Genomic DNA, 11,338 nt, shown 5'->3' on the forward strand with positions numbered 1-11,338 from the left:
GTCTCCCACTCCACCAGCACCTCAGCACCCCGAGGGCGCATCTCCCACTCCACCACCACCTCAGCACCCCGAGAGCGCATCTCCCACTCCACCAGCATCTCAGCACCCCAAGGGCGCATCTCCCCCTCCATCAGCATCTCAGCACACCGAGGGCGCGTCTCCCACTCCACCGCCATCACAGCACCCTGAGGGCGCATCTCCCACTCCACCAGCATCTCAGCACCCCGAGGGCGTGTCTCCCACTCCACCACCTCAGCACCCCGAGGGCGCGTCTCCCCCTCCACCACCATCCCAGCACCCCGAGGGCGCGTCTCCCACTCCACCGCCATCTGGAGACGCGGCTCCCTCCCGTCACGCAAGCCCCGCTCGGACCACACTGAGTTTCTCTACCTCCCGCAGCCACTCCGCATTCTCTCCAGCAGCCCCTGGCCCTGCTGCCATGCCCAGCTCCACCACGCGCTTCACAGGCCACGCCACCCGGCCTCCTGCCACCAGTACCTCCTCGGCATCCACAGCGTCCCCGGGCCCAGCTTTGAAGACGGAAACACCTGGTAGCTGCCCCCTTCCTTGCCTTCGTCTCTCCCAGTGACCCCCTCGGTTCAGTTGAGCCTGAGGAGTGCTTGAGAGCACTGGTGAATGACCTGGTGGGGCTGTGTTAGGTCCCACAGCACAGGAGGCGATGGGTGTGGTGGGTGACAGGCCACCCTCCTCCCTGCCCCTGTAGAAAACTGCTTATGTCACAGGCCAGGCGTGGTGGCTCATGCCTGTAATCCCAGCACTTTGGGAGGCCAAGGTGGGTGGATCACTAGGTCAGGAGTTCAAGACCAACCTGGCCAACACGGTGAAACCCCATCTTTACTAAAGACAAAAAATTCGCTGGGCATGGTGGCTCCCGCCTGTAATCCCAGCTCCTCAGGAGGCTGAGGCAGGAGAATTGCTTGAACCCAGAAGGCAGAGGGTACAGTGGGCGGAAATTGCGCCATTGCACTCCAGCCTGGGAGACAGGGCAAGACTCCGTCTCAAAGAAAGAAAAACCTCTTATGTGGGGAGTGGTTTGGATATGACCAGTAGGTAGATAGACAAGGAGGCTTCTAGCTCTCTCTTCCAGCTCCTGATTTCCTTGACTCTCTCTGACTCTGCGGTTCTCTTACTGTAAGAACCACCCCGCTTTCTCTGTCCCCATGTCCAGGAATGACGACAGCCTCCCTGAAGACAGACCGTGGGAGAAGCACAGCCGCATCACTGCCCCCAGCGGCCTCCCGAACCATCACCTCCGCCATTCCCAACACATCCACAGCTGCCCCCGTCCCCATCCCGTCTGAGAAAGGTGAGTCATGCCATAGGGGTGTGCCCCACGCCTTTTGAGGGGTGACATAACTAAAGGTTCCTTCTCAGCCTGCGGGCCCATGGTCTCTGCTCTCTTGGGTGGAAGGGCCTCACCGAGGACGGGGAGACAGCATCAGAGTCGCTGCTGAGGGCTGGCTTTGTGCATGGAGCTGGAGAAGAGAAATGAGCCCAGTGCCATTCAGCAAGGGACAGATCGCTGTCTGGTAGAGGCAGTTTGAGGATTAGTCCCGGGGTATAAGCGCACACAGTGGAAAACGACGTGGACCAGGGGCGGGGAGGAGGGCGGGAACAGCTGGAACAAAGGTGTGGAAGGCATGGCAGTGAAAAGTACTCCCGGTCCTGCATGGGGAGGGGAACCCCAAAGCATTTGGGGTTGCTGAAAATGAGAAGAAGAAGAGCCAAGTGCGGCTGGCATGCGGGAGTCCTGTAGGTAAGGACAGCCAGGGAGGACTCAGTTAATTTGCATTTGACAAATGGCACCCTGTGGCTGCAGCGGTCAGATTTGCAGGGAGAGGCCAGGAAAGCCTGCGGGATTCCAAGCAGGACAGGGGAGGGCGCCAAGGACTCAGCAGTTGCGAGAACTGTTCCGGACAAGGTTTCTCAGACTGGAGCCTAAGGACCTCTAGGGCGGCCTCGGCTAAATTCGAGGGGTCTTCGAGTTTCTCTGGAGAAATGCCATCCTGGGAAACAAGTCTCACTCCCTGAAAAGGACTTGCAGTTGCTCATCTTCACTGCGTTGGACTTTTGTCTTTAACCCTGAAAAGGGTCGGGACTGCTGTGAGAGGCTGAGAATCGTTGGCTGGTATCCTGACAGCAGGACCTGTTTTCCTCCAAGCTGGGGAGGGGTGCCAGGCGCAGGGCAGGGAGTAAAATGACGACGTGTGCTCCATGCGGTGGAGAGCGAGCAAGAACCCTTGACGGCTGGCTGGCAGGGCCTCTGGGGCCGTCGGGAACACAGGGCAGGTGCGGGCAGCGTGGGGGGGTCTCTGGGACCCCGTCCAGCCCTAAAGAAGGCCCAGGCCCACTTGGACTTCCTGCTCTTCTTTGTCCTGGCCCAGGAGTTTCCCTCCTCCCCTACGGGTCGGGCGCTGGGGACCTGGAGCTCGTCAGGAGGACTGTGGACTTCACCTCCCCACTCTTCAAGCCCCTGACTGGCTTTCCCCTCGGCTCCTCTCTCCGGGATTCCCTCTACGTGAGTTCTCCACTGCGGCCGCGCAGCCTGAGCTCCCTGGGCCCACTTCTGTCTCCAGCTTCACGATGGAGCCCGGGAACTGGGGGTGGAGGCAGCCTTGGCCGGGCCTCTAGTTTAGTGCACCTCCACAGCCTTCTTGATGTCAGGCCTCTAGCCAAGCAACACGGGGTGCCAGGCGAAGGCTGCCCACCTGCACGCCCACCCCGCAGCTCACCGCTACTTCTGCGGGGCCTTCTTATAAGTAAAAAAGCTGCACTTGGGAAACTTGACTGTTCCTGTCGTTTCCATGTTCTGTGATTCGTCTCTGGCCCCCCGGTCCCTGTCTCCTGGAGCAGAGTTGGAAGGGCAGTCCTGGCTCCTGCACCCCTCAGGGAGGAGGCTGAGAGGAATACACCATCAGAGGGTGACTCAGCGACGAAGAGAGGGCTGCACCCCCCCAGGGATGAGCGATGGAGAGAGATCTCCACCCCAAGTGATGGAGAGAGAGAGCTCCACTCCCTGAGCAATGCAGGCAGAGATCTCTACCCCCTGAGAGAGGGAGAGAGATCTCTACCCCCTGAGTGATGGAGAGAAGGATCTCCACCCCATGAGCAATGGAGAGAGATCTCCACCCCAAGTGATGGAGAGAGAGAGCTCCACCCCTGAGCAATGCAGGCAGAGATCTCTACCCCTTGAGACATGGAGTGACATCTCCACCCCCTGAGTGATGGAGAGAGAAAGAGATCTCCACCCTCTGAGCAATGGGGAGAGAGAGGTCTCCACCCCCTGAGTGATGGAGAGAGATCTCCACCCCGAGTGATGGAGAGAGAGGTCTCCACCCCTGAGCAATGCAGGCAGAGATCTCTACCCCCTGAGAGATGGAGAGAGATCTCTGCCCCCTGAGTGATGGAGAGAAGGATCTCCACCCCATGAATGATGGAGAGAGGTTTCTAACCCCTGAGAGACGGGGAGGGGGTCTCCATCCCCTGAGCCTCACCTGATGTGTCACAAGCTTCAGGATGGGGCCCAGAGGACCGGCCAAGAGAGGTGTGCCTGTGAGGGGCTGGTGCACAGCCAGGGGTCTGCACCGAAGCAGGACCAAGCCCACCGCCTGAGGACCCAAGGGATGGCCCATACGGAAAGGTCTCTCCCGAAGTCAGGAATAGGACATGACTTCCAGGGGTTGTTAGCGTCTCTAAAGCTCCACCCAGAGAGGCCCCTGGGGGTCGGCTTCTGAGGAGCTGGGCCAAGGCTGGGCCGTTTCCTCCCCACCTCCTTCCCTGAATGCTCACACAAAACCCTTGTGCTCAGTTCACAGACAACGGCCAGATCATCTTCCCAGAGTCAGACTACCAGATTTTCTCGTACCCAAACCCGCTCCCAACAGGCTTCACAGGCTGGGACCCTGTGGCCCTGGTGGCTCCGTTCTGGGATGATGCCGATTTCTCCGGTGGTCGGGGGACCATATTTTACCGGGTGAGCCTTTCGAAGCCTGGCAGTCAGGATCCCCCGGCAGCTGGCAGGGAAGGCAAAGAGCTGTGTGGAAGGCATTGCCAGAGTTACTGCTGCCACCGCCAGGGCCCCTGCCGGCAGGGGACTGAGGCTTAAATACGTGTGTGGAAGGAAGCAGGCAAGGGATATTAAGCTGACTCAGGAACACCCCAACCCCATCAAGAGAAGACCTGCAGGTGTCAGGGATGGGGGCTAACAGTGCAGCATTTGATTGTAAAATAAGGCTGCGGGGTGTCGGTCCTAACAGGAGGGGTCCGGCAGGGCCAATTAGAGGAAGCCTGTGATGAGAGCTACTGCAGCAAGCGTGGACAGGGCAGTGCAGAGGCTCCAAGACGGAGAGAGCCACGCCTGTCCTCAGGCAGCTCAGATGAGGCATGGGAGGGGAAAGGGGGCCCGAGTGGCTGTGCCCTCTGGGACAGTCTGAGCTAAGAGATGCTAGAGTCAAGTCCAGAGGTCTTGGACGTCGTGGCCAGGACCCTGCACCCCGCACACTGCAGGCCTTCCTGCAGCCCAGGTTTGAATTGAACTTCACTTCAGAAGAGCTCATGGTAAAAACGCAGGCCTGGGACAGGGGAGGGAAGGCCATGTGGGTGGGCCAATGTGGGCAGGATCCCCAGGCAGAAAGAGGGAGCCCATGGGTGGGAGTGGGACCCTCGTTGGCTTGTTCTCATCTGCTCTCCTTTCCCAGGAATACGAGACGCTCTACGGTGAAGCCAGCCCGCTAGTCCTGCAGACCGAGTCTTGGATTAGAAAGATCACAAACAACGGGCACTACAAGGCCAGGTGGACCCTAAAGGTCACGTGGGTCGGTGCCCATGCCTATCCTGCGCAGTGGAGCCTCGGGGTGAGTCGACCCGTGGACAGCTCCCTGGGAGCCATCCGGGACTCAGACATCCTCGAATTCTAGGCAGGGGCTACTCTTCCAAAGCCCTCTCTGGCTCCAGGAAAGATTGCTGACCATAGCAAGCCCAGTCCACCCGCCCACTGCCACCACCGTTGGCTGAGCTCTCACCGTGGCCTGCCTCGGCCCTTTGCCTATTTGACCTCCCAGCAAACCAGGTGTTATTAGGTTGAAACATAGCAAGTGGCATTTCTGCAAGTCAAAAATGTCTGGCTATTGGCAATTTCACGTGGCTCAATCTGGTATTATTATCCACATTTTAGGGATGAGGCAGACAATGGTTAGAGAGATTAGTAGCTTGCTCAGTCACGAAGCTACAAATGGCAAAGCCAGGCCTGGAGTGGAGGTTCTTCTGACTGCAGCCTCTGGCTCTTAAGCACAAGGCCATTCAGTTTTGACATGGGGCTCATGGCGCCCTCTCCTCTGTCCTCCCTCTGAGGACCCCACTCTTGGAGTCACAAGGTTCTTCCTCATACCTGGTCTAAAGTTGCTCATTTCTTCATTCACTCAACAAAAGTTCACTGGTCACCTCCAGTGGACAAGGCGTGTGCCTTCAGCAAACCCCAGTGTCACCTGAGCCGGTCATCCATGCTGTTCAGGTGGAGGGGACAATTTGGGCAATGTCCTTAAATATCCCCCAGGGAGCTAATTAAGTCCCCTCTCGGGCTCTCTGGTATCTTGGCTCAGCTCTCGGGTTCTGGCAGCTTTCTCTTACAAACACTGATCCAACTGAATGATAACCCAGAACGCTTTATCTCCCCTCTGGAGGATAGTCACAAAAAGGCAAATACACCGTGGTAAGTGCTTTCACACCCAGGGTGACGCTGCCCTAACCGACCCAAAACTTGCCAGCCTTTTGGGGCCCATGCCTTTGCCGTGGGCAGACCAGGAACAGGTGATGCGCACGTCAAAGCAGGGCTGTGGGACGGGTGGGAGGACGTAAGAGAGGAGACCCCCGCTCACTCACGGGCACCTGTGTTTGCTCCCACCCACCCCCAGACCAACACCTACCAGGCTGTGCTCTCCACGGACGGGAGCAGGTCCTATGCCCTGTTTCTCTACCAGAGTGGTGGGATGCAGTGGGACGCGGCCCGGCACGCAGGCAGCCCGGTGCTCATGGGCTTCTCCAGGTAGGATGGGGGGGCTGTCTGCACTGAGCGATGGCAGGAGGGGTGCCGAGCGCGGTTTCACTGCACACACATTCCCTCCTGGCTGATGCTTCTGACTCACACTGGCTCCAGCTCCCACTGGGGCCAGGCATCTGGCTGCTTCACATGAAAAGATCACCCATTTGTCCACCATTCCCTTTCCCATCCCAGTCTCCGCCATTGCAATAATTACCAGAGCTCTGGCTTCCCTGATTTCCACTATCAGCTGGCCGCTCTAAACGTCTCAGATATCACGATAATAACATCCAAGGCTGATTGCACTAACACTTCATGTGCATTGTTGCATTTGATTGTCACGACCACCCTGTGAGACAGATACTATTTATTATCCCCATTCTACTGAGATACAAGTAGACTAGCAATTTGCCTCAAGTCCCAGAGCTGGGAAGTGGCAACGTGGAGGTTTGAACCCAGACATCTGAGGCTAGAATCTGCCTTCCTAAGAATTACTCACTAACCCATGGGGCACCCGAAAGCTTAAATGAAGGCGGTGGTGGAGGGAGAGAAGAGGCGGGGGCTGCGGGCGGTTGAAATGCGGATTCCTCTGTCGCGTGGAAGAGCTGTCTCCGACATGACAGCGCCCCGCGTCTGTTCCATAAGCTGGTGTGTGGCAATCAGTGTGAAGGTCACATGTCTCCTGTTCTTGATAATTGCCCCCCTTGGTCTCCCCTTACCTCAGGTGTGTTCAGGTTGCCCCTTTAATCACACTGCTTTCGCTAGTGTTTTGTGTGCTACGAAGGAGTAAGGAGTGGAATTACCCAACTACTAGGAATGTCACACGGCCCAAGTACGCCTGAGGAAGGTGCCATGCAGGGGGGCACCATCCCGCTGTGTCAGGGAGGAGGAAAGCCCAGGCACCCGGGTGGGGCTGCAGGCGGCCGTTCCAGGCTTTCCTGCTTCCCGAGCCGTGCTCGGACCCCACACCTGCAGATGGTGACGGAGATGGTGGGCCTCAATACACCACCACCACCTGTTGTACGAGGCCCCACTCAGTTCTGAGCGATTCGCAGGTGTTACTGCATTTAATCCTCATAATACTGCAAGGTGCGTGCTACTGTCATCCCTTTATACAGATGTGAAAACTAAGACTCAGAGAGGGTCAGTGACTTGCCCGTGGCCACCAGGCTAGTAAGTGTGGGGATCAGCAGTTGAATCCATCACTGTCTAACTCCAGAGATGCTCTTAGCATCCCAGCACACTGTCCCTACAGACTGTCCCTCTCCAATCCCTCTGTTTAAGGGAAACAAACAAGGGAGGCCTGACCTCTGCTGTTTCCACACCCATGTCATGACCAAGCTGACCTGCCACTTCCTCGCAGCTGGCGATCAGATGTGGAATCGGTTAGAGCCTCCTACCTCTGCCCATCCATCGTGTCCCCTCTCCTGCTCGGTGCCGGGACTCAACGATGGGGGTCGGGTGACCAGCTGACCCACTGACTGCCTAGCTGGTTGACCAGCTGCTGACCGGCTAGCAGAGTGAATGGGTGCCTTGCAACCGAGAGGCAAGACCCTGTGCATGGCAGAGGCCTGAGCATCTTTCCGTTGCCTGCAGCGGAGATGGCCATTTCGAAAACAGCCCACTGATGTTCCAGCCAGTGTGGGAGAAGTATCGCCCTGACAGGCTCCTGAATTCTGACTTAGGTAAAAGTGCCACCTTGTCGCACCTGAGCTGGTCCTCCAGCCCATATATGCCATTGCAGTCCTAAGGGGCAGCTCCCTGGCATCACCACCATCTCGAAGGGCATCCCCCACACAGTCCAACCTCCTACAGGTCTAAGTGCGACATGGCCCTGCCCAGGGAGTAGCTGGCACCTTCTGCACCCCTGGACACAGCAGTCTCGGAGGGGGCTGCATCTCCTCCCTCGGATGTACCAACCCAAGAGGGCTCTCAGGGGGGCCCAGCTCCTGGAAGTGAGGACAGGGTCTTGTGGGAGGTGGGATATAAATGGGTAGAATGGACAATACTCCCAAGTGTCCTGTCCAGAGCTGCAATGAGAACCCAGGGGAGATCCCTTAAGAAAATCTACTGCTGGGCAAGGTGGCTCACGCCTGTAATCCCAGCACTTTGGGAGGTTGAGGTGGCAGATCACTTGAGGTCAGGAGTTCGAGACCAGCCTGGGCAACAGGGTGAAACCCTGTCTCTACTAAAAACACAAAAATTAGCCAGGTGTTGTGGTGCACAATTGTAATCCCAGCCACTCAGGAGGTTGAGGCAGGAGAATCATTTGAACCTGGGAGGGGGAGGTTGCAGTGAGCAGAGATCGCATTACTGCACTCCAGCCTGGGTGGTGACAGAGCGGGACTCTGTCTCAAAAAGAGAGAATCTACCGAGAAGAGTCCAGAGGTCTGACATTCATTATCATCATTTATTGAGCACCTGCCGTGTGGTCGACACTGTGCTAACAGCCAGAAACATTTTTAAAAGGAAAAAGACCAACTATGCTGCTCTCAAAGAGCTTTCATGCAGGTAAAAAGACAGGTGTCAAGAGGCAAACGATGGCGCCTTCTCCATGACTCAGTGTCACGTCCAGAGGCCGCAGTGGGAAAGAAATCGGTTTCCAAAATGGGATGGGACAAAGGACATTTTAGCCCTAGGAACCAGCCACATGAATTGTGAGGTGTAAATCCAGTTCTATTTATCTGTGGCAACCACGTTTGGTAATCAGAAACAGACGCTAAGTCAGTGGTGGGCGTTGGGGAGGAATCATTGCCCGTCTGAATTGGGTCCCATCCCCTGAAGGTGTCCAACGAGGTGAGAAGTGGCACGGGGGTGCATTCGTGAGTTTTGGTTGACCCTAAAGCTAAGACAGGGCCTGCAGCCCCAAGCCCTGGGAGAAACCCTTTTTTCCTCCCCATCCCCCAACCCCAGGCCTCCGAGGGCTGCAGTTCTACAGGCTGCACAGGGAAGAGAGGCCCAACTACCGCCTCGTGTGCCTGCAGTGGTTGAGGAGCCAGCCTCAGCGGCCCAGCTGGGGCTGGAACCAGGTCTCCTGCCCTTGTTCCTGGCAGCAGGGACGATGGGACTTACGATTCCGACCTGTCAGCTTAGGTGACGCCTCCTTCCCGTCCCCCACAAGCCCACCCACCATCCTCTCTGCTCACGCCCTCAGCCTCTCCCCAGAAACAACCCCCCGCTTGTTCCCAGCCCACCCCCGGCAGCCGCGGCCTGGGCCTGAGTGCAGGTGGACTTGTTTCAGGTCGGGGGGCCCCCGGCAGCAGGCAGCTCTGCGGCTTCACCTCCTGGCGAGGAGGCGTGTGCTGCAGCTATGGGCCCTGGGGAGAGCTTCGTGAAGGCTGGCACGTGCAGAGTCCTCGGCAGTTCGGTGGTGAGTCCATGCAGCTCTGAACCCCACCTTCCCAGCCAAGCAGGGGACCCCCAGGATGAAGCCTCTGTCCTCATTCCTTCACAGACCCTTCCCCATCGGGGCCTCCATTTCCTGATCTTGTAAAGTTAGGAAGCTTCCAACATCCCCACCAGCTGACACTTGGGGATGAATAAGCTGAGTGCCTCTTTCCCCACCTGCACCTGGCCCCGTAGCCCTAGGCCAGAGTGGAGGCATCTTTCCAGGCAAGAAGAGAGCGCCTAGTCTGACCCCGTCCCTGTAGACCCAGATGAGCAGGCTGTCTGGGGGAAGACTGAGAGTCAGCTCCCACAGAGACCCTCCAACAGAGCTGGAGAACACAGGGGCGTGGGGTCACGGGGGTCTGTGTCCTCTCGTTCTCTCCCCCGTCCCATGGCAGTTTCCACAGTGACTGTCGGCCGCACCCTCCCCACTCCCAGCATGTTGAGAGCGGTGTTTCTTGGCTCTGCACCCTCAGGAAAGGAAATTTGCTTAGCTCCTACCATGTGCTCTGCTGCACTGTCCCCCAGTGCCTGCAAAAGAGACAGCACCCTGTCCACCGTGCAAGGTCAATGAGAAGGGCTGAGCTGGATTCCAAAGCCACGCTCTTGCCAGCAACACTGTCCTGCCCTGCCACGCTCTCCAGCTGGGATCTCCAGGTCCTCAGCCTCCCTGACCCCCTGCTCTTCTCCACAGCCCAGGAACTGGAGCCGCAGAGCTGGTGCTGCCGCTGGAATGACAAGCCCTACCTCTGTGCCCTGTACCAGCAGAGGCGTCCCCGAGTAGGCTGCGCTTCGTATCGGCCCCTGCGGCCCGGTGAGGGTCAGGTCCAGGCTCAGGCAGAGCATCTGGGGAGGGGAGCTTCTGGCCTCTGGGACGACGTCTGGATGAGGAGTAGGGGCAGAGCTGTGGCCACAGGGAAGATGGAGAGGGTGCCAGTGATGGGGCTGATGGCAAATGGAGGCCCTTTGTACCTGGTGCTGGGGAAGGAGTGAGAATGGGGAGCACGAAAGTGCAGGGGCCTTGAGGGGAGGATTCTATGAGAACACCTCCCCAGCTGGAGTCCACCGGGACAAGTGCCCTATCTGACTGCAGCAGGGAATCTCAGCCCAACCCATGGTGTGTCATGCTGATGTGGTATCTCTGTTTTCCTTTCAGCCTGGATGTTCGGGGACCCCCACATCACCACCTTGGACGGTGTGAATTACACCTTCAATGGGCTGGGGGACTTCCTGCTGGTCCAGGCCCAGGACGGGAACTCCTCCTTCCAGCTGCAGGGCCGCACCACCCAGACCGGCTCAGCCCAGGCCACCAACTTCATTGCCTTTGCCGCTCAGTACCGCTCCAGCAGCCTGGGGCCCGTCACGGTGCGTGAGGGGCGCCGGGGACCTCCTGCATCTCACCACGGGCACCTCCAGCTGGATATTGAGGCCCAGAAGGAAGAGGAGAAAGAAGGGGGAGCCGGGCAGGAGGGAGGGAGGTCACGTTCCACCCTCGCAGCTGTCCAGGAGTAAATTCTGGGGATGGCAGCATGAGGGTTCTGGCGCCACGGTTTCCCAGCTGTTTGGTTTCAAAGAAACCACTTAACTTGGTTTCTTCTAGTAAGAATGGGGATGATAACATTACCTGCCCCACAGGCTGCTGTGGGGGTTGAAGGGGATCATCTGAAAACCATGCCTGGCGCAGAGCCTGGCCCTGCAGAGCACACGGTGGCCGTCGGCGGGCACCACCTTGGGCCGCAGCCTCCAGCACCTTCCTCCCAGTCCAGGGTGCAGCTCCCAGCCCTGGGCGCTCGCCCCTCTGCTTCCCTGGGCATCTGCTGCACCTGTGGGTCAGGCTCAGATCCCCTCCCGTTTCCTTGCAGGTTCAGTGGCTCCTTGAGCCTCATGACAGAATCC

The 11,338-nt window shown here is 58.2% G+C and overlaps 1 protein-coding gene across 1 annotated transcript in view; it reads left to right on the forward strand.

Moving 5' to 3' along the window:
* The window catches only part of MUC4 (mucin 4, cell surface associated), a 34,467-nt gene that overhangs the window by 8,468 nt on the left and 14,661 nt on the right, over nt 1–11,338 (forward strand). The window contains exons 3-14 of the mRNA XM_017541005.2: nt 18–551; nt 1,190–1,327; nt 2,406–2,539; nt 3,830–3,994; nt 4,719–4,874; nt 5,931–6,061; nt 7,652–7,740; nt 8,969–9,148; nt 9,297–9,425; nt 10,137–10,256; nt 10,599–10,807; nt 11,305–11,336. Of these exons, the coding sequence (XP_017396494.2) occupies nt 18–551; nt 1,190–1,327; nt 2,406–2,539; nt 3,830–3,994; nt 4,719–4,874; nt 5,931–6,061; nt 7,652–7,740; nt 8,969–9,148; nt 9,297–9,425; nt 10,137–10,256; nt 10,599–10,807; nt 11,305–11,336 (2,017 nt within the window). The remainder of the gene's footprint in view (nt 1–17; nt 552–1,189; nt 1,328–2,405; nt 2,540–3,829; nt 3,995–4,718; nt 4,875–5,930; nt 6,062–7,651; nt 7,741–8,968; nt 9,149–9,296; nt 9,426–10,136; nt 10,257–10,598; nt 10,808–11,304; nt 11,337–11,338) is intronic.

The sequence above is a fragment of the Cebus imitator genome, unplaced genomic scaffold (assembly GCF_001604975.1).
Source record: "Cebus imitator isolate Cc_AM_T3 unplaced genomic scaffold, Cebus_imitator-1.0 Scaffold129, whole genome shotgun sequence".
Lineage (NCBI taxonomy): Eukaryota > Metazoa > Chordata > Mammalia > Primates > Cebidae > Cebus > Cebus imitator.